Raw genomic sequence first — 22,236 nt, 5'->3', positions numbered from 1 at the left:
TTCAAAGATGAATATTTCAACTTGTCAAAAAAGGCCGGGTTTACACAGCTTAATAAAACCGCTGTTCGTTCAATGGTTTTTTACGGCCGCTCTGTGACAACCAACCCGTGAGATAACCATACCCGGTCTCCTATAGGTATATAGTATATGTATATATTTCTGTCACTCTTTCAATTAATTTGTTTAACAAATAAGACACAATATCCGAAAATTTGGATCATTTGAATCCACCCTCTGCTGTCATTTAAATATGGCTAAGACTTTGTCGAATCATACATTTTCACTTGCAGTTGCCCAGAAATCTTTCCTCCGTCTTGCATTTAGACAACGCACGCAGAGGTCACCATTTGCAATAAAAATACTTCCGTTAGAACTGAAAGTGGGGATGAGCCTTTATTTTCGCTACGCCTTTTCAAATATTTTTGACCCGATTCGTGTACCCATGTAAATTTTGATGGATGTACCTGAACATGACTACGCTCTGCCATACAGATTGATTATAAAATTTATCTAGCCATAAAAATACTTATTATAGCGAAATATGTTAACACAACATTGGATACTCGTATTTACTTATGTTGGGTTAGTGTCTCATTTCATAACAACATTTTAACTAGTTATCTTTTAATCTGCACAAAATTATTATACGTGGATTATTAGCGGATTAATGTCGCTGATTGGTAGTTATTGACATTACATGCATTATTTCTTATTTAAATGTAGGCGTAAATGTGTATGTGTGCTAATTATCCCGAGAATTTGAACGGTAATGTTCTCAAATGCGGATTCCATGTTTTTCCGTTCACTGCCTGCGAGAGAGCGCGATTGCACACTAAATTACTTACATACTTATATACAAACTAATAATAGATTTCGTATGGCTACGTTGGTTGAATTTAAACAAATATTAACTTTTCTTAGTATAATTTTTAAGAAAAAAAAACCGACTTCATTGAGGGAGACAAGTGAAAGAACGATTATTGTTGATTTTAGATTTCATACAATGAAATTAAAAAGATAGCGACCTACGCCTAATTATGTAGAAAAGGAGGTAACATGTTTTTTTTTGTCACTGCACCCACCTTGACACATTTCACATTTGCCCTATGGTTGACTGGTAAGATACCCGCAATAGGGTATTCGACTGTATTTAAGATAAATTATTTCACACCATGCATGAAATAAAGCACCAGATAATTATTAGAAAAACTAAATAGGATAGAAATATAAAAATGTGCCTTGAAAACCTAACTGCTTGGCAAAGAGAACAAATTGCCAAACGTGAACTATGCATCATTGAAGAGTTCCGTTCTGTTCATCATCAGGAGTTCCACTTCATCAAATGTCACTTCTACAAATTTAAATGCTTGATTTGTCAAACAAACTACAAAAATCACTATATGTATGCCTTTCATATTTGAAGAGTTCCCTCGATTCCACATGGACCCCATCGTCAGAACTCGAACTTGACAAAAATTTGTTTTGAAAATTTAATTTACTTAACAAACACAGCGAAGAGGAGAAATCGCCAAACGTGTACAATGCGTCGTTGAAGAGTTCCATTCTGATCATCATCAGCAGTTCCACTTCATCAAATGTCACTTTTTTAAACGTAAATGCTTGATTTGTTACAGAAAATACATAAATCACTATATGTTGCTTTCACATTTGAAGAGTTCCCTCCATTCCTCATGGATCCCATCATCAGAACTGAGTTTTGACAAAAACGGGACCAATCTGTATATATATAAATTGAAACAAAAAAACTACTTACTAGATCTCGTTCAAACCAATTTTCGGTGGAAGTTGGCATGGTAATGTACATCATATATTTTTTTAGTTTTATCATTCTGTTATTTTAGAAGTTACAGGGGGGGGGGGGGGACATTTTACCACTTTGGAAGTGTCTCTCGCGCAAACTGTTCAGTTTAGAAAAAAATGATATTAAAAAACTCAATATCATTTTTGAAGACCTATCCATAGATACCCCACAGGTATGAGTTAGATGAAAAAAAAATGTTGAGATTCAGTTCTAAGTATGGGGACCCCCCAAATTTTTATTGTTTTTTTTCTATTTTTTTGTGAAAATCTTAATGCGGTTCACAGAATACATCTACTTACAAAGTTTCAACAGTATAGTTCTTATAGTTTCGGAAAAAAGTGGCTGTGACATACACGGACAGACAAGACGGACATGACAAATCCATAAGGGTCCCGTTTTTTGCCATTTCGCTACGGAACCTTAAATAGTATTTTATGCAGCAGTTGTATAAGAAGGGTCAAAAAAGGCGAGTGGCGTGAGTTACAATGTGAGCCGGAGCCGAAGGCGTAGGCGAACATTGTAAAGGAATACGCCACGAGAATTTTTTGACCTACTTATACAACGTTGCATACAATATTTTTCCTACGAGTCAACAAAAATAAATCTTAATTTAGGTAAACAAATTACAGCAAAAGTATATAGCCAAGACGCGCGAGCATACCTTGTTACGCGCCCGGCCCGCCCTGGGCCGCGGCCGGCCGGTCGGCGACACCTCCTCGTAACTCATGAGGCCCTGGTACTTGCTACTTGCTAAATGAATTTTTTGGACAGTTTTTTCTCAATTTTGGCCACCGTAGCCTACGGAGACTAACAAGCAACGCTAAGCGGTCTTCGTAGTCTATGGGTGGGCTATATTACGGGTGTCACATGCGTGTTTCTGACTTATGAAGTAATTATTTTTAATATGCAACCAAATGAATATTTTGTAAGTTGGCATCAATGCACTTAGTTTAAAACTGTATTCGTTTTGGTTTTGTTAGGTTGGTAGCCATTAATCGCAGTAACATTATAGCTTATAAAAGCACAAGAGCTTTTATGAGGAATAGACAATATAGACTTTTCTTGAAATCTTTTATGTATGTTCTTATATTCGTGTTAATTAATGCATAAATGACAGATAACAGTAGAGGAGTAGGAAAATAGTATTTTATGCAACAGTTGTATAAGAAGGGTCAAAAAAGGCGAGTGGCGTGAGTTACAATGTGAGCCGGAGCCGAAGGCGTAGGCGAACATTGTAAAGGAATACGCCACGAGAATTTTTTGACCTACTTATACAACGTTGCATACAATATTTTTCCTACGAGTCAACAAAAATAAATCTTAATTTAGGTAAACAAATTACAGCAAAAGTATATAGCCAAGACGCGCGAGCATACCTTGTTACGCGCCCAGCCCGCCCCGGGCCGCGGCAGCCGGTCGGCGACACCTCCTCGTAACGCATGAGGCCCTGGTACTTGCTACTTGCTAAATTAATTTTTTGGACAGTTTTTTCTCAATTTTCGCCACCGTAGCCTACGGAGACTAATAAGCAACGCTAAGCGGTCTTCGTAGTCTATGGGTGTTGCTATATTACGGGTGTCACATGCGTGTTTCTGACTTATGAAGTAATTATTTTTACTATGCAACCAAATGAATATTTTGTAAGTTGGCAGCAATGCACTTAGTTTAAAACTGTATTCGTTTTGGTTTTGTTAGGTTGGTAGCCATTAATCGCAGTAACGTTATAGCTTATAAAAGCACAAGAGCTTTTATGAGGAATAGACAATATAGACTTTTCTTGAAATCTTTTATGTATGTTCTTATATTCGTGTTAATCAATGCATAAATGACAGATAACAGTAGAGGAGTAGGAAAAGTAATAAACGAATGTAAATCAGGTGTTCACTTCAGAGGACGCCTCTTCCTGTTGTATATACTATTTGTAGGAAGCTTGCATGAACTGTAGGAGGCAGCATAGGAGCCGTCAGATTTTTGGCGCGAGGCGTAACGTAAATGTGATGTTTATTGTTCCGATGCAGCCCACAAGATGGCAGAACCTACTATGCACAAGAAAACACGTGACGTGTAAATGTACATGTTTATGGTTCCGATTCAGGCCACAAGATGGCAAACCCTCCAACGCACACGGTCCCTATTATACTGGAAATTGTCATACAATACAAGGTCAAATTAAACTACGACGGTCAAAACTGTCAATTTCACTTATGTTATTTTTTTTAATATGCTTCTTTATATTGGCCAACATCAGAGATAAAAAAAGGTTTTTATCAAAAAAAAACATTCTAGCACTCAGAACAGACGTCAGATGTAGAGAGAGATTGACAAACCATGGTGTCGCAGCCGGTAGCCAATAAAAATGGCGGTGATAACCGAGATAAAGTGAGTTAGACACTATCATTCTGCGATTTTGTCGATTAGCTAGATTTTAGGCCACTGGGCGGTTAGAGGTTAACACATATAACTTACCGCTTTTTTCTTTTCAGCGCCATCTAGTGGCGCCGCCTGGCCGGGCACGGACGCTCGGCCGCGGAAGATGTCCATCATCTTGGTCATCGCGCTCGGCCGCCTCGTGGCTGATGCAGTCACGGTGTGGTAGTACTGTTGAAGAAAAACACGGTTACTAACAGAACAAAACTTCAGTGACACTTATTAAATATGTAGAGTCGGACCAAACTACCTCTGGACCTACTAAGCGCTGACTTAGGAAGCGCTGGTGGCCTAGCGGTAAGAGCGTGCGACCTCAATCCGGACTTCCGGAGGTCGCGGAGGTTCAAACCCCGGCTCGTACTAATGAGTTTTTCGGAATTTTTTTTTGTCGTTTTCGGAAAGGAAAACATCGTGAGGAAACCGGACTAATCCCAACAAGGCCTAGTTTACCTTTTGGGTTGGAAGGTCAGATGGTAGTCGTAAAAACTAGTGCTTACGCCAAATCTTGGGATTAGTTGTCAAACGGACCCCAGGCTCTCATGAGCCCTGGCAAAATGCCGGGAAAACGCGAATAAGAAGAAGAAGGACCAAACTACCTCTGGAAATAATAATAATTTATATATTTCCACGAGTTTTTCTGTCAAAGTTAGCTTACATGGACTCTATTAAAAAAAATAAGTGGTCAGATTTACTTAAAACTTCATCAGGGCAGGTTTCTGTCCATAAGTCACAACCGAATTAGGATCCACTATCTAAGGATAAAGATAAGATATTATCGCATAGTACTCTACCCACTCTTTGTACTATGCTATCGGGGTAATAAAAGGTACAATAGTACATTGTGCAACGAGGGGGTAAGTGAAATTTTGGACACGAGGGTGATAATTCCCGACAGTCGTAAGCTGGAGGCAATTAAAGACCCGAGTTTGCAATATTCTTACCCCAAAAAACTAAACTTTTAGTGAAATAATAATTTCGAGGCACCGACCTGTTCGGCATTCAGCTACGATTGAAAATTGTGTTAAAATATTGTAATTGGCTGTTAAATTAATCAAATTAAATAATTTTAAACATTAACAAAAATATTAAATTATAAACGTCAGTATTTTAAAAGTACAACTCATTTATGCTACTTGGTTTGTATGAATAAGTGACATAATAAAATTTAAAAAAACTAACTCCCGGGAACAATATAGGCCTTTGTCCTTCAGTACAACTGCATGAAATAAGATCTTTTTCGAGCAAGTGTGATGAAATAGTTATTTGTTTTACAAGGGGGCAAAGTTGTTGTTTAACCGCTCATGCTAATATTGATACCCGGGCATGCGAATGATTCTAAAATTAAACCACGAGCGTAACGAGTGTTCCGAGAAGTGGAATCTTGAGCATTGCGAGGGTTTCAAGGCACGAGGGTTAAACAAACTTTACTTCCGTGTTAAACACAAAAAATTTCACCACACCAACGCGAGGAAACTACTATAAAATACCAAAAAAAATAGATCAAATCCAAATAAACGTAATTAAAAAAATATCATTCACAATTATCATTTAAAATTCAATTCTACTAGCTATCATAAGGAAACAACTAAAATTTGCATCTGATTACTTTGCCCCACATGTGAATAAAATGCAACTTTCTCATTAGTTTTTAAACAATCAAGAGGGCCTTTACCAGTTGGTGTGGTGAAAATATGTTTTTGAGCGTCCCAACGGCCGGCTCCGAAGGGTCTGCCTCCCCGTTTGCCTCCTCGGGTTTATTCGCATCTGTGCTCGGAGCAGTCTACACGAACAAAAGTGGCGGTAGTGTAATACGGAAGAGTATTTACCCTGGTGTCGCTGCCGGGGTGCGGGTGCGCGGAACCGTCGCGCGCCTTGACCGCGGGCGTGCCGGGCGCCGACGGGCCCGCCTCCGTCTTTGCCTCCTCGGGTTTACTCGCGTCTTTGGTCGGGGTAGTCTTCGTCATGATCTGAGAATTGTTATGTATGATTTAAGTTTCGATATAATTCAGTTATTGTTTTGGACGGACAAATTATTTACATATATCCTCGTGTCACGCACCAGACAAAATTATTATTGAATATAATTTGTTCGGAAATTTATGAGACAAAAGATATACATATATATACATATATATATATATACACCTATATGTTGTGTATATGTGTGTTTTTCCTTTCTTATGTATATGTTGTATGTTTCTTATGTTTCTTTGTTTTGGCGACCGATCTGGCCTAGTGGGTAGTGACCCTGCCTATGAAGCTGATGGTCTCGGGTTTAAATCCCGGTAAGGGCATTTATTTGTGTGATGAACACAGATTTTTGTTCATGCATCATGGCAGTTTTCTATGTACATAAGATGTATTTATCTATATACGTATGTATATCATCGCCTAGTACAAGCTTTGCTTAGTTCGGGGGTAGGTCGATCTGTAGTTGTCCACATTTTTTTTTGTACATTTAAGTGTTTTACTACTAATAAATAGTAGACGAATCGAAACCCAATCCTAAAAACCCAATAATTGAAGTATCTCACCTGCACAGCAGCCTTCACTTGCTTTATGATCGACGGCTGCTTCTTGCTGTCGCCGCGGGGCTTCGTTTTGAAGATGTCGAACAGTGCTGGCCTACGGCTCACCCCGGTTGTCCCTTAAACAAAACAATTCAATTTTCCTACTGGAACTATTGAAACATACGATATCGTTCAATTCCATAATAATGCAGAGGTGGGCCGCTAAAATGTTCATAGGCAAAACGTAGAAGTTAAATTATTAACTTATAGCTGGGGAGCCGACGATGCTAAATGCGTGGTTACTCAAGCGTCGTAGTCGTCGAATCCAATAGGTCCGGATTCGAAAGATTAGATGGTAGGAAGAAAAAAAGGTTAAATAGTATTTTCTTTTTTAGCGAGCGAGGAGTTACTCATATTCATTTATTCATAAAGTCAATTTACATGTCAAAATAAAATGACTACTAAATTAAAGTTAAGACTAACTTGAAATTAAAAATACAATAAAAATTAAAATCAGGATCAAAACATACATAAAAATAAAATTAACAATGAGATCCAAATTAAAATCAATTAGTATCAGGATTAATATCCCAAGTGAAATTAAAAACAATGCCAATTTATATATCCAAAAATAAAATAATATAAAACTAGAATTACAATTACAATAAATTAAAATTGAGATTAGAAATTTAAACATTAGAATGAAAATAAAAATAAAAATATAATTCAATTTGAAAATTAGGTGAAACGCAAGTAAATGTCAGGTTAGGTACAAAGTATATATTCAGTTTGTTATTTAAAAGTTTGTTCAGATAGGTAGCAGCCTGATGACGAGCATACAGATGCCGAAGCAGACTTCTTAAACACAGCGCGTGGGCTAGCGGAGATGGCTATTCCAAGTGAAATCTCATCCACACTCACACTCACTTTGCTACAACTACAGCAAGTTTTCAGCTCGATGAAAAAAGAAATGACAGAGTTTACAGCATCGCTAACCAATACTACGGCAGACATAACCGAGTTTCGCAAAGAAATATCAGACATGAAATCGAAACTGAAGCAACTCGACTCCTACAAGACAGAAGTACAAGACCTGCGGGCAGAGGTGTCCTACCTGCGGAAAGAGCTTGCGACCATGAAGCAGCGGAAGTATCACAAGGATGTTGAGATAACTGGACTCACTGAGACCCGCGGTGAAAATCTACAGCAGGTTGTTAACATTGTAAGCACAAAGTTGGGTGTTCAGTTGGACTCGCGCGACGTCGACGATGTGAGGCGTGTGGGCAAGAAGGCTGAGGGCGCCGCCAGTGTCCTGGAGCGGCCCAGACCTGTAGTGCTGACATTCTCTCGCCGGGCTCCACGGGACCAATTACTTCGCGCCGCGAGGGTACGCCGCGTGCTTAACACAACAGATTTGGGCATTCAAGGTAACAACCGTCCAGTCTACATCAATGAACATTTAACTAAAGAAAATAGAGTTCTCTTCAGCAAAACCCGCTCAGTAAAAAAACAACTTAACTATAAATATGCTTGGACATCCAATGGATCTATATTCCTGCGCCGATCCGAAACTAGCTCAGTTACCCATATTACCAGTGACTCAATGTTAGATAAGTTGTTAAAGAATGTGCAAACCAGTGAGGGGTCCCCTGCAACAGGTGAGAGCAGGGATACAGCAGGTTTACCTCCCACTGACCCGACTGTGAACGCCCCGTCTTTTTAGAGGAGCCTTATTTACTAGCGAGTTGCACTGTCCCTGATCTCACTTGTTGTAGTAGCCTGATACTCATTATATCATATGTGTTAAATCTTGTTATGTCTCATTACGGTTATATTTATAAGGATTATACTTGTTGTTTTGTCTTCATAAGTTTAAAAAGTATTACTATTTTTAAGGATAACCTGCCGTTGTCTCAGTCTCAGATATATATGTGTATGCTAACTTTGATGACTTCTGTTACATGCAATAGTGCAATTAAACTAAAACTAAATCTCATATTAATCCAGAAGCAGTGCTACTCTTATAATGTTACTCTTTCTGCCACTATTTACGGTCATATATTCTATACTTTCTATACTCGAAGCCACTATACTCAGTTCTCACCGATACCAAACCAAAGTAATAAATTGGAACCTCAAGTGCCTAGTTTTGAATCTGGATACCTAAACAAATTGTGTTATAATTCTCACCTCTGCAAATCCTTATGCATATTAATACTATACACTTTTACATAATGTCAGTACTTGATGTAGCTGACGATCTTGATTCGGTTTTAAATATTACTTGTATACTTAAGCCCGCGAACTTTAAAATAATAACTTTTAACATTCGCAGCATAAATAAGAACCTAGATCCATTTCTAATATCCTTACACAGATTTCAAGCAACTTTTGACGTTATAATTTTGACTGAGTGTAGGTTACAACCGCTAACATTAATAGAACCTATTCCGGGCTATACCTCTTACTGTTCTAAGCGCAATATTAACCAAAATGGCGGGGTTGTAGCATATATAAAGAGCTCTTGGAACGCTTCCGTATGCGAACCTCCCTTCAATGAGGCTTGCTGCCTGCAAATTGATATACCTAATTATTTACTTAACTGTTTTGGGCTTATACAGGTCACCTTCCTTTAAGAATACCGCTAACTTCTTGGTCGCTCTGGATGACTTAATAAGCGATTCTAATAGTACAAAGCAATTTATTATTGCTGGCGATATACTTTACTTCGATATACTTTCAGATGATGTGCATAGTGCAAATATTTCAGAATATTTATATCTCATGAATGAACACGGTTTAGCGTCAGCCATAACTAAACCCACCAGAGAACGCGCTTGCTTAGACCATATCTTTGTCAGATCCAAATTTTATAGTAGTGGGCATGGTGTGCGACACAGACATTACAGATCACAAGATTGTCGCTGTTGGAATCACCTCAACGAAACCCCGGCCGGCAGTCCTAAATAGGCACCGATCACTTACCGACTTTGATGGTGTTGCGGCTGAACTATCTGTAGTCAATTGGGCTCCGGTTTTAGAAGCTGACGATACGAATCTGGCCCTTGAATTATTTATGACAACCTTCAAATCTGTAGTTGAAAATAACACGCGGGAAGTTATTCTTAGTAGAAAAAAGTTTACGTTAAAACCATGGATGACGCCAGGGCTGCTTCGATGTGCTCGGCATCGAGACAGATTACACCTAAAGGCCAGGCAAAATCCAAATGACGAATTTTCAAAAGTAACTTACAACCGGTACAAAAATTACTTTAACAACCTTCTAAGAAAGCTAAAACACGAATATGAACAAAGCCTTCTCTTGACCCACAACAAGGACCCCAAGAGGTTATGGAGTACGATAAGAAATATATGCAACATTCCAAAGAAACCGACTCAACACCCGGACCTAGTTGACCCTAGTGACCCCAAGCAGTCTTTGGATAAGTGCAACCACGTCTTCTCGTCGGCAGGAAAAAAGCTTGCAGATAAAATCTTTGCTCAAACTGGGGAATCTGAGGGGACTTTGGCTGCCAAAGTCAACATAGGAGAAAGTCCTTCCGAATCCTTCTTCATGCATCCGACAAATGCCAGCGAAATCAAGAATATCATTTCGCAGCTCAAAACAAATAGTGCACCGGGCCTAGATGGTATGGGCAGCGACCTGATAAAGTCTGTTGGTCACTTAATATTGCAACCATTAACGCATATCTATAACCTAAGTTTAGGTTCAGGTCAATTCCCAGAGCAGTGGAAGATAGCATCTATCACCCCTGTATATAAGGATGGAGCTAAGAACGAACCTAGCAACTATAGACCTATATCCCTACTTAGTGTTCTTTCGAAGATGCTGGAGAAACTAGTCAATATCAGACACGTAAAATTCCTTGAAAGGAGCGGAGTGCTTTCGGAGAGACAATTTGGCTTTAGGGCACACAGGTCCACTGAAGATGCAATCTCACTCTTGGTCAATGTAATATCTTCAAACCTGGATAATAACATAAATTGTATCGGCGTTTTCTTGGACCTGGCCAAGGCTTTTGACACTGTGTCTAGACCAATACTTCTTAAAAAGCTTGAGAAAATGGGGATTCGGGGCGTGTCCCTGGCCTGGTTCGATAGTTATCTATCAGAAAGAAGTCAACTGGTTAAAGTGGATTGCCACAGCAGCGGTCTGGATAAAGCCGATTTCGGGGTCCCGCAGGGGAGCGTGCTTGGGCCTACACTATTCTTAATCTACATTAACGATATTCATAAAATTTCCCTCCCCCAAGCTGAAATAATCTGCTATGCCGATGACACAGTGATTCTTTTTAAAGGCGATACTTGGGAGAGTACTTTTGCTGCAGCAGAAAAGGGTATGAGTGACGCCGCTTGTTGGTTTCGAGATAACCTACTGACCTTAAATAGTAAAAAGACTAAATTCTTGTGTTTTCATAAATCTGCCGCTTCCAGTCCCACTAATTCTACAAATCTAATCAAAATTCATAATTGCAACAATGTCAGTAACTTAGCATGTTCTTGTGAAGTCATATGTCGTTCCAACTCTATCAAATATCTTGGCTTAGTTATAGACGAAAACTTAAATTTCAAATCCCATATCAACTGTCTCTCCAATAGGATTAGGAAAACGATGTATATATTTAAGAAACTTCGACATTCCGCGAACATGAGCCTTTTTAAAAATACATACATCTCTCTATGTCAGTCTCTAATTACATACGCCATTGGAGTATGGGGCAGTGCTGCAAAGACGTCAATCTTAATGGCTGAAAGAGCCCAACGTTCGGTCTTAAAGGTAATGCTCAAAAAGCCCTTCAGATATCCGACAAACAGCCTCTACCAGGAAGCTAAAGTACTGACAGTCCGCCAGCTTTACATACATAAAGTCTGTCTCTCGATTCATAAACGCGCTGCTAAATCCGAATATTATTCGAAATTACTATCTAAACGCGTATTCAAGTTGCCTGTTCCGAGGGTTAACACTGCTTTTGGGAGGCGTTTGGCGACTTCCTCTGCTCTTCGATTTACAACATGGCCGTAAAGTTTCAGAGCGAATTAATTAATTGCACTGTGCATGTAGCCAAAAGGTTACTCTTCAACTGGTTGTTGTCACTTGATTATAGCGAAACTGAGACATTACTCCTAAGAATTGTTTAACATTAACTTTATTAATTATATAAAATGAACTTGACTACAAGATTAGTATAGAACCGAAGCTATAAAGAATGAAGCATTAGATAATTAGTTAAAAACTGAAAACTGCATGTATCAACTTAGGTATAAACCTGAATGTCATATTTATTATATAAAAATAAATTTTCGTTTTTCGTTGACTTGCATGACATTTATATGTACTTCTGGTCTCCCGCGATACAGGCCTAGCCTAGTGCGGGGACTCCTGGAAACTCTGTTGTCAATCTAGTTATGCACCAACTCTTAAAAACAACCGCTGTATACTTTTTCTGTGTCCTTTCTTGTGCAATAAACATATTTTTTATCTTTTTTTTTTATCTTAAGGTACTGACCCTGTATTATGAACTCCTCGTAGGTGTAGAACGGGTGTTCAACGAGCCAGTTTTTTAAATTTGCACAAACTTGGTGCGTCAATAATGTTTTGTGGCAGATTATTATGAACAGTAGATCCCAGTACATGAGTTAATTTATTATTTCCTACTAATTCCTGCAAGTTTCCTAGCATTACGCGTATTGTAATTAGACCCCATCTCTTTCGTTTAGCATGATTTCTATTGCAGGCAGTGTAAGAATGCTAAGCTTTTAAAAAACCTCTTTGGCAGGGGTATCAGCAGGCACCCGCGCGATGGTCTTGACGGCACGTTTCTGCAGGCGGAATACTCTTTCCCATTGCGCACAGCGACCCCATAGCTCCGCACCATACTGTATCGGTGAGTGTACAGTAGCGAAATAACAGGTGCGGGTGCGGTTGTTTTGGCAACACGACACAAAGCGAAGCATGCACTTCCTAATTTGCTACACATCGTGTCAACGTGCAGATCCCACTTTAATCCCTGATCAATTTGGAATCCTAAGAAGTTGGTGGAGATGGTTTGCTCGAGCATTTTTTCATCAATCTGGACTCTCAGTGGAGTCATACTGCGACCTGACAAATTGAAGTGCAAGAAGTGCGTCTTTTTTAAATTTAAGGCTAGCCCGTTCCATGCAAACCACCAAGACAGCTGTACTGCTGCGTTATTCAGTTCTTGCTCTAAACCGTCAGAGGTAGGCGCTGTCACTGTTACTCGAGTGCATCAGATATTGGAAGTGTCAGTCGCGCAAGATGTATGTATGTTAATCTGCGGGGTTAAATCGAGCGCGTCAGATATTCAAAGGAGATGTTAAGTGGACCCCACAAAAGTATAAGTTTACAAATAAAAAATATATACGACTAGATTTTAAAATAATCTTTAAAAATATTTGTTTTTCAAATTCGTCAGAATAAGGCAAACTTAGAATTAGAATCACATCGAATTACGTTGGTGGGGACACCCCGTGTCCGACTTGTAAAAATATAAATACCCCTGTGACATTCTAGCAGGAAGCAAGTGAAGATTATGATGAATGATATATGATGGAATATATACGGCTAAAACTCACACATACCCGTACAATATGATTGGATTTTTATTTTATAGTATTATATATACAGGTTATTAAAAAAACTAAGTGAAAGGGTACCAGGTCATACCTATATATTTACCTCGTATATTATTACAGGTAACTAAATGTACACCCTGTAAATGTAACTTATACAGCTGAGCTAGAAGATGCGACCTAGTAATATTAAATTCTCAAGTGCTTTTAGTGAGTCTAGTTACCGCAAAAAATATGGTGATAGGTGTCAAAAACACACCTATAAGTTTTTACACTGCTTAGTGAGACCTTTTCATTTGTATATGAAATATCTGGATTAAAAGCTGTTATTGTATCACTTAGTAGTACATATAAGGTGCTACGTAACAAATTAGCTACCAATATTTTTACAACTGATAGTACTCGGCTTCTGAAGTATATTTAAGTATGAAATACCGTGGGACTTAGTCAATTTGTGTAAGAATGTCCCTATTTATTTATTAATTTATAAAGGATCTGGACAGCGTAAAAATAAGCTTTTCATCACACTTGCTCGTAAACGGTGTTATTATATGCTAGCATACTGAGATGGAAAAGCTATATTATGCACACAGGGGTAATATTTATGCTGAACACACACACAGGGGTTTTATGCTGTTTTTCTGGAGAAAATTGGAAAACAAATTTGCTACGTTAAAACATCCTGTTAATGAGATAATTAAAGAAGACCTCATTGAACAGATTCTAGAACCTCATTTACCTAACACTCAGCTGGCCACTACACGTTGATAAATCAAATGACACGTTGATTATGACATTTAAGACAAACAATTGTTCACATGACAGAAAGTGGTAAACATCTGAGATTAGCCGTCCAGTAAATATTAACTTTTTACTAACTTTAGTTTTTACTACGTTTTGTGGTATTTTGAATAAATTCTTAGCTAAAAAAATATCTTAAATTGTAGTATGTATCATATTATTGTACAATAAGTACCTAGATTTAATACTTAACTGTAGTTTGTTCTGTACATAGTGTAGTGTTCATATTGTTTAATAGTTGTATGTAGTCTGTTAGTTAGTGGTAATTTGTATTTCTTTGCAGATTTATCGGATACTCCACCGAACACTGTCTATGACCGTAATATGATAAGATTCATATACTAGCCGTGTCTTATCCAACCTCGACATTGGCAGAATCATCAACACCTTGATGGCTCCATAACACGAAAAATTGATTGATTGATTGAACTTGTCAGTTAAATGCACATGACGATTTTTTTAGATAGGTATTTTTTTTTTCGGTAAATGAAAACAAAAAAATAAATAAAAAGTTTTCTAATTTCTATTTATAGTTAATTGTTTTAATGTAAATGTAAATATCGGTAACTATTAACTAATTCGTTAGCATACAGATATGTACATAAGTAACAGAGAGCCAATTATAGGTTCCCACCAGAAGCAACAAGTTAACAAACAATTGTTGGTTAGCAATAAATTATACAACGTGTTACCAACTAAGATTCTTACTATAGGTATACTGAATTTAGGTATTTTAGATACTTCTACGGAGGCCCTAAAACTTTTTTTTGTATCATGAGTAGTTTGGTTGTCTAGAAGTAAGGTTTACGGAACTTATGTACCTACTAGATATAATTTGAACTAATCGCTTTTGGTAAATGGAAAACATTATGAAGAAACCGAACACATACCAATAAGGGGTCCATTCTCCTCTCTCGGTTGGAACTTCAAAGTTGGTTATGTTAGCAAGCCCCAGGCTCCCTCAGTGAGCTGTGCGCTGCAGTCAGGGATAACGCTAGACGGATGATGTTACCGTGTATAGTCTGCTGGTACATGGGGTGAGGCTGGCCGTCGTCGTGGGAGCCGCGCCGCTTGCGCTCCCCGACCGACTGCGTGCTACGCGTGATCGCCGCATCCAGCCGTTGCTCTGAAAATGGGGAAATAACTGTCAAGTAACAGGGTGACAAGAGAATGCTCCCGGGACTGAATTTGTATGCCATTCACGGTTCCACGAGTTTGTATAGAATACCAGTACCGGGAACCGGGGTACCATTCTAAGTGTGACTTTTACACATCGAGTTATCACTTCTATTTTATCGCCTGTAACTAAGTAACAATTTAATCAATTCTATACTTCGTTTTTAGCATTAAAAAAAAAAGGTAAACAATCATAACATGTATTTTTATTGAAAAACGCTTTTTAAAAATCAGTAACTATTACTTATGAAAGCCAAAGAATGTAAAAGATATAATTGTTACATATTTGCCGTGACTTATTTTTAGAGTGTTTTTCAATAAAAGACAGGTCAAAATAGCTTACCGTCTTTCGAATGCTAAAAAAACGGACTTTAAAAAATGATTTAAACTACTATAAATAGTCGTTATCTAATAAAACTATGCAAGAATCCAGGTGACAGTACAATAATTTAGTACTATAGAGCTGATCTGTTGGAACCAGGAAATACAAGTACTTCTCTTCAGTAGCCATAAGTACACCTCGAATTTGGGCTCATATAATTACATTTTGAAGAGGCGCATACTTTTGGGGCATAAAGTACAGTCGACAATAAAAGCTTATCAAACTATATTGTAAGAATGCATAAATATCCTTATACGCTCCATACTTGACGTAGCATTTGGCAGGAAAACTAGGCGTGGTCCGACTCTTAAATAAATGTATTATAAAATGTAAACACTTGTTATTGTTCTGTTTATATACCAATATTTCAAAATAATTTACAAGTTTTCTCATCTTAACTACGGTACCCTAAGTGTACACTAAATACTGGCCTATGCTATTATATTCCTGCTCACATTTTCCCTAAACGCAAACACAAGGATAAACCCGTCGGCCGTAACTAATATCAAAGCTACGGTCACACTATGTTACTCAATGAAAACAATAAGCGGCATTCATTACAAGGAAAGCTACATTTTCAACGTGGAATCTGTGTCAGAATCTACATAGTGGGACGCAGCTGAGCGCCGGCGCAACATACTTGCCATAGTTGCACGAGATGCGTTACATCACGTCAAGGAATATGTTTTTAATCATAAAATTTAATAAAAAAAAACCTACTTAGTCCATAAGATATACCTAGTTGAGTAGTTACGATGAACACTATTTGTTACTTAATTAAATCTCAAGTTTAATTTGCTAAATCAACCACAAGCCGTCTTCTTGCCATTTAATGTTTTAGCAAACTTTTCAAATACAAAAAATACAAATACAAATACGTTTATTTCATTACTTTTTACAGCAGTTCATAGGTGCAAATATGTATTAGGTAGGTAAGTAGTCCATCTTAGGTACAAAGTGTAGGTAAGTATTACTTACAAACTTTTATTTCGTATGTATGTATTTTTTTAGACTGCGACCTGTACGGAACGGAGACGCTTCACTCGCGCTTCGCGCTCACTCGGTCAATGAAATTCGCAATTGAGATTAAACGTAATACCAGCAGGTGTGCAATTGATGCGTAGAAACGGTATGCGCTATGTACCAGGTACCGTTACGGCTCAGTTTGCCAGAGTCAGAGTACAAAACTACACAAGCGCCGATCTATAGTATTCGTTCCATTGCAGTCACGTGTGTATTAACTACTTCTGTCTAATATGGTGCCTATTATGTGACTTACGTCCGTACGCAAACATGGCTCTGCATCTCTTTTGCTCCCTATACTGAAGAATGAGATGTAAGATAAATATTTGAGCAAACACGGCGAAATGAAGGATCATAAGACCTAAGGGGAAGATGATAGTCTCGTTTATGTGCGAAGAATAGTACATTCTGATCTGGTTGTTTCAGCTTAGTACTCGTATGTTGCATTTTTGTCTTCTGGTGGGCAACTTTATGATTATTAGTATTTAGTAGGCATGTGTCAAGCCGTATTTTACCCCATTATTCCCATTAAACTCCTTGGTCCTTACTAGTTTAGTTATATCTAAAACGAGTTCATAAAATACATGACTAATTAATTATGATCAATTATTGATTAAGATTAGTAGGTTTTTAAAGGCATGACGTTAGTTTATAACAGTTTTTGTCAAAAGCACCATGAAACCGGCCCTGCTTATAAATGCCAAAACCCTACCACAAAGTGATTTTATTGAACCAACTTACATACCTAATTTATTCCTTGTCAACAAAGTCAACTTCAACTCGTGATGTAACGAGTAACTAACATAGTACCCAGGTTAGCGCATGACAATTAATTAACGTGTTATCGATTAGTACCATTAGAGTGTTATGTACTAACTGCAACACATTCAACTAACCATTCGTAGACCTTATGTCAATACAATAAGGTTTACGAAAGGTGCGTAACGGAGTCGACCAAGGGTACATAGTTTGTACCCAACAGATACTTCCACTAAGGGCCACCCACACTAGCGTCTCCCGAGCGTCAGCGTCTAGTCAATTCTATAACGCAACGTTGGTGCAACTGCGCAGCGACCGCATTTTACATAGCGCTGGAAGGACATCGACGCTCAAAGGACGCTAGATTGGGGTGAACCTAAGTGGAAGTATCAGTTGGGTACAAAGTATGTAAAACAACCAACTTTTAACTTAAATTATCGATAGATCCTAGGTATGTTAAAATACGTTGATTCCGACTTGGCTATTTTATACATATTATATGCACATATTCAAAAAAGTAATCCAGATAAACTATGAGGCCAATCCGAACTTACATTTTGATATGAACATGATGTCACTTTGTTACCACCCGCCCGTGTGCCTCGCTCGCGCCAATACAACTACGACAAAGTACGAGCGAAATGCACATGATGGTACCAAGATGATGTCATTTTGACATAAATAAATCAATATTATAGGAGAAATTTAGACAGGTCGACAGTAAGCTCAATACGGCTACCTATAGTGTTGTGGGTACCTACAAGACGACAATACATTACATGGTGTTTCTTTGAAACTTCGATAACATCGAGCATCGGGGTAAAGTACAATTAAGGAAATTGAAAGGCATAAGTAGTTATGTTTTATTTTTTTAATTATTATTATTTATTTTTCGTAAAAAGTAATTTATAGCGTTATTGTAATACGGACAATATATTTAAATCCACCAAACAATTGAAAACTATGACCTATCAATGATATTTCGAATATCGATCATCCGAGATAGTACTTGCGTTTAGTAGCAAATGTATTTTTTTATGATACAGGAGGCAAACGAGCAGACGGATCACCTGATGGTAAGGGATAAAATCGTGTATAAACTCATACTAAACACTAATCAATATGTAAGTAGGTCCTAAGGCAATTGTACACGCTAGAGGCCTTAACAGATAAAAATAAATCGATTATCTCCAAAATGGAGTTAATAAGTATACTGTTTTTGTTTTTTGAGCAAGTTACTTAATTTTAGCTCAGGAATGATCCTTGAAATTAACAGACTTTAAAAAACACCGTGTATAGTTAGTTTTATATATAAATACTTAGGTATACATCGTGTTTTTATTGAATTTCGCTAACTTCGGGGTATCGGTTAGTACGTTGAAGGAAACTAAATGGCATTATAATTAAAAAAAAAAAATCGTTTTTTTTTTTACTATTTTTATTTTTATAAAAAGTAACTAAATGTTGCATATAGCGTTGTTGTAACACGGGCATTACATTTAACTCAACCAAACAATTGAAAACTGTGACATATCAATGTCATTTCGAATATCGATCGTCCGAGATAGTATTTACGTTTAGTAGCAAATGTATGAACTCGCACTAAACACTAATCAATAATTAAACAGGCCCTAAGGCAAGTGTACATGCTCGTAAGGGCATAATAAGATAAAAATTAATGATTGATTATCTCCGAAATGGAGTTAATTAGAATATCGGTGTCTTTGAGAAAGTTACTTAATTTAAGCTCAGGAATGCACCCTCGAAATTAAAGCAAATCAAAAAAAACACGGTGTATATACCTACATAGAAAACATTCATAAATCAGAAACAAATATTTGTGATAACACACACAAATAAATACAGTTACCGGGATTCGAATCCGGGACATCAAAATGTAAGTTCGAATTGGTACCTACGTAACTAATGTGTATGACGCCCATCAATGCTAGTGTGAAACATATTTATCGTGGTTCCAGTTTTCTAAAAGCATAAAAATAGAAATGTCACTAGACCTCTAATAGGTTTAGTCGTGAGCAAATTCGATTGTCGGACATTCGAATTGTCATTTTAGGTAACCAAACGACTCCTATTGACAAGCTGGCTGATGATGTAGTCATTTCTATAAATACAATTTCCTACCCATACGTGACGTAATGATAACACGATTTATTACTAGATGGACGCTGAAACCGCTCGCTAAACAATACTCGAGTTTTATAGATATTACTCGAAGAGAAAACTGTTAAACATATTGATTATTGTAGAAAATATTGTTTGTTAAAATCCCGTTAAAACAACGCTGTCTTGGAACTACGCCAAAACACGCGGGCGGTACCGGAGTGGCTTGAATGTGTATAATAGAATAGCGTTTCTCTGCCAAACGTCAGCAATCTACAACGGGTACCTTACCTCAACACAATAAATAACATATTTTAATCACATTTAGACCAGTGGGTCCCTTATAGACAGTGGTAAACCATTTTATAGGCCGTTATAGATAAGATGTTTATCTAAATTCCATTAGCATTTCTTATCTACACGTATTGGTTCCTATTTTGAATGTTCTAAAGTTGGCCAATACATCGTTGCACTTTGGATATATTATAGGTTAAGCAGATGACTAGTAAGAAAACCTAAACCCTTCGACAGTCATATACTGTGAAATCACATTTTATTTTATTTTAGAAACTGATAGATTAAGCTGTGATAATATTATTCATTATCATGGAACTATATATCATTTTGTTGACTGTGAAATGTGGCCTAGAGCGACAGCCGGGACATTTAATATAGTGTTTTATGTAAACATTACATACATAAAACCATAATTGTTATCTTATCAGTGTTAATATAAGAACCGTATTCAGGTAAGGTTATTAGTAAGCATTTTATTTTTATTTGATGATTAACAATGGGAGAGCTAATCCTGCTCGAATAAGAATCAATCAGTTTCAATATTATACATTACTTTTATAGGTATTACTTAAGTTAAATACCTCACCTCGTTTTTGCCGCCTGTCGTCACTACTGCGCCGGACGTCCTTGTCTTTGCGAAATAGCGTTTTCTTCGTAGGTTCTTTCTCAAATCGAGTTCCCTGGGAGCCCCACGTACCGGAGCGATCTCGCATTTGTGATTTTCGTCTGATAGAGGCGGGCGAAACAATATTGCCATCTTTCACTGATTCTCCCGTGTTACTCGTCGACTCGTCCTTCTGTAAGACAACACCAAAATATAAAAACAGACTAAATCTAGTACACTATTAACACTAGAATAGACCACCTTTATCTTTGGATAAGATTTCCCATAGTTTGCATTGCTCTCAGTTAAGTATTTCCTGGCCTAAATATTTTCATAAAACGTATACAGCAGCGGAATCATGGTCGCATTTTTATCACCTGTCATGCGTCACTTTCGCACTTACAGACTTGTTAGAAAGTGAAAGGCATGGTGGGTGACAAATGATAAAGAGCCAACCATCTTCGCCCTACTTGGCTGGGATGTACTGCTTAAAGAATAATACTCGTAACATACGAATGTACTGTATGTTATACTATAAGTCTAATGAAATCTTATTTCCAATGAAATACTTACTTCTTTTTCTTCACTTCTCTTAACCCATATATCTTCAGAACTCGTTGGTGATTCATCTACCGTAGATCTAATTTCTATGAGACTGCTATCGAAATATTTCTTATCGTGATGGAGATTCTGGCCAGCGAAAATAGAACGTACACTAGGCCTTATCTCTTCCGCTCCCTTGGTGCCAAAATGTACGGTATGCGCATTGTGGACTTGTGATCGGAGCGCTTTTTCTACGACGGCAGAAGGCGGCGGAGGTTCCGTAGTCGTTACTAAAAATTTATGACGAGCACCCATTACTGTCCGTTTTGGCGGACCAACTGCTTCTCCCGAGGTGTCTCGACTTTCAGACAAAGTTTCAATCGAATTTACTTTATCATTGTGATGCGTGTTGTCAACTAAATCTCTAGATTTGTGATTGTTTGGCGTATTTCCTAATATACTACTATGTGAAGCGCTATCGGAGGATAATGAAGAAAGCGCCAAATCAGGTTCTTTTTTCTCGTCATCTTCATCTTCCTCACGACACTGGGATAGGCGGCGGCGTTCCGTAAAAGGAAAGGTGGAGCTAGAATTCGGATTTAAACTGGAAAGATTATTACAATGGTTCATAAAGTAATGCTGAAAAAAGCTATCAGTTTCCGGCGTGTCGTTGTTATCGCCCTGGATGATGTCCTTGAGCGCGGCCAGCGACGTGATGGTGTTGTAGTTAATGGCATTGACAAGCTCGTCGCTGTCGGTGGAGTTGGCCGAGCTGTCGTCGTCCGCCGGCGGCGGCGCGCTCATCTCTCGACACACTTCATCAGGCTTCTCCTCTTTGCATTTCTCAATTTTCTTTCTCTTTTCATTTTTGCGCTCTCGTTTGTTTAATTTTATGTTACTGGTTGTTGCAGTTTCAGAATCCATTGGACAGCATACGTATAAAATTCAATATCAAGTATAAAAAGTCTAAGGCACTGATTACTTTGAGGTGTGTAAACCGTCACATCACAGTAAAAGTCACATGTTAATGTCTAATAAAGTAATATCTTGTGTTAAGTAATGTCGGAATTAAGTTGGCTGCACTCGTCACCGTACACACACCATGATTGTGATGCGGGTGTGCAAATTGATTTCAATGCACATTTTACAATCCTGAAAC

The 22,236-nt window shown here is 37.8% G+C and overlaps 1 protein-coding gene across 1 annotated transcript in view; it reads right to left on the bottom strand.

Annotated features, from left to right (window-relative positions):
• The window catches only part of LOC133517498 (uncharacterized), a 126,709-nt gene that overhangs the window by 86,642 nt on the left and 17,831 nt on the right, over positions 1–22,236 (bottom strand). The window contains exons 2-7 of the mRNA XM_061850835.1: positions 21,108–22,229; positions 20,517–20,727; positions 15,185–15,298; positions 6,784–6,896; positions 6,076–6,216; positions 4,289–4,420 (exon numbers count right to left, since the gene is read on the bottom strand). Of these exons, the coding sequence (XP_061706819.1) occupies positions 4,289–4,420; positions 6,076–6,216; positions 6,784–6,896; positions 15,185–15,298; positions 20,517–20,727; positions 21,108–22,001 (1,605 nt within the window). The 5' untranslated portion in view covers positions 22,002–22,229. The remainder of the gene's footprint in view (positions 1–4,288; positions 4,421–6,075; positions 6,217–6,783; positions 6,897–15,184; positions 15,299–20,516; positions 20,728–21,107; positions 22,230–22,236) is intronic.

This window comes from Cydia pomonella, chromosome 1 (genome assembly GCF_033807575.1).
Source record: "Cydia pomonella isolate Wapato2018A chromosome 1, ilCydPomo1, whole genome shotgun sequence".
In the NCBI taxonomy this organism is placed as follows: Eukaryota; Metazoa; Arthropoda; class Insecta; order Lepidoptera; family Tortricidae; genus Cydia; species Cydia pomonella.
This window is presented reverse-complemented; position numbering and strand designations above follow the sequence as displayed.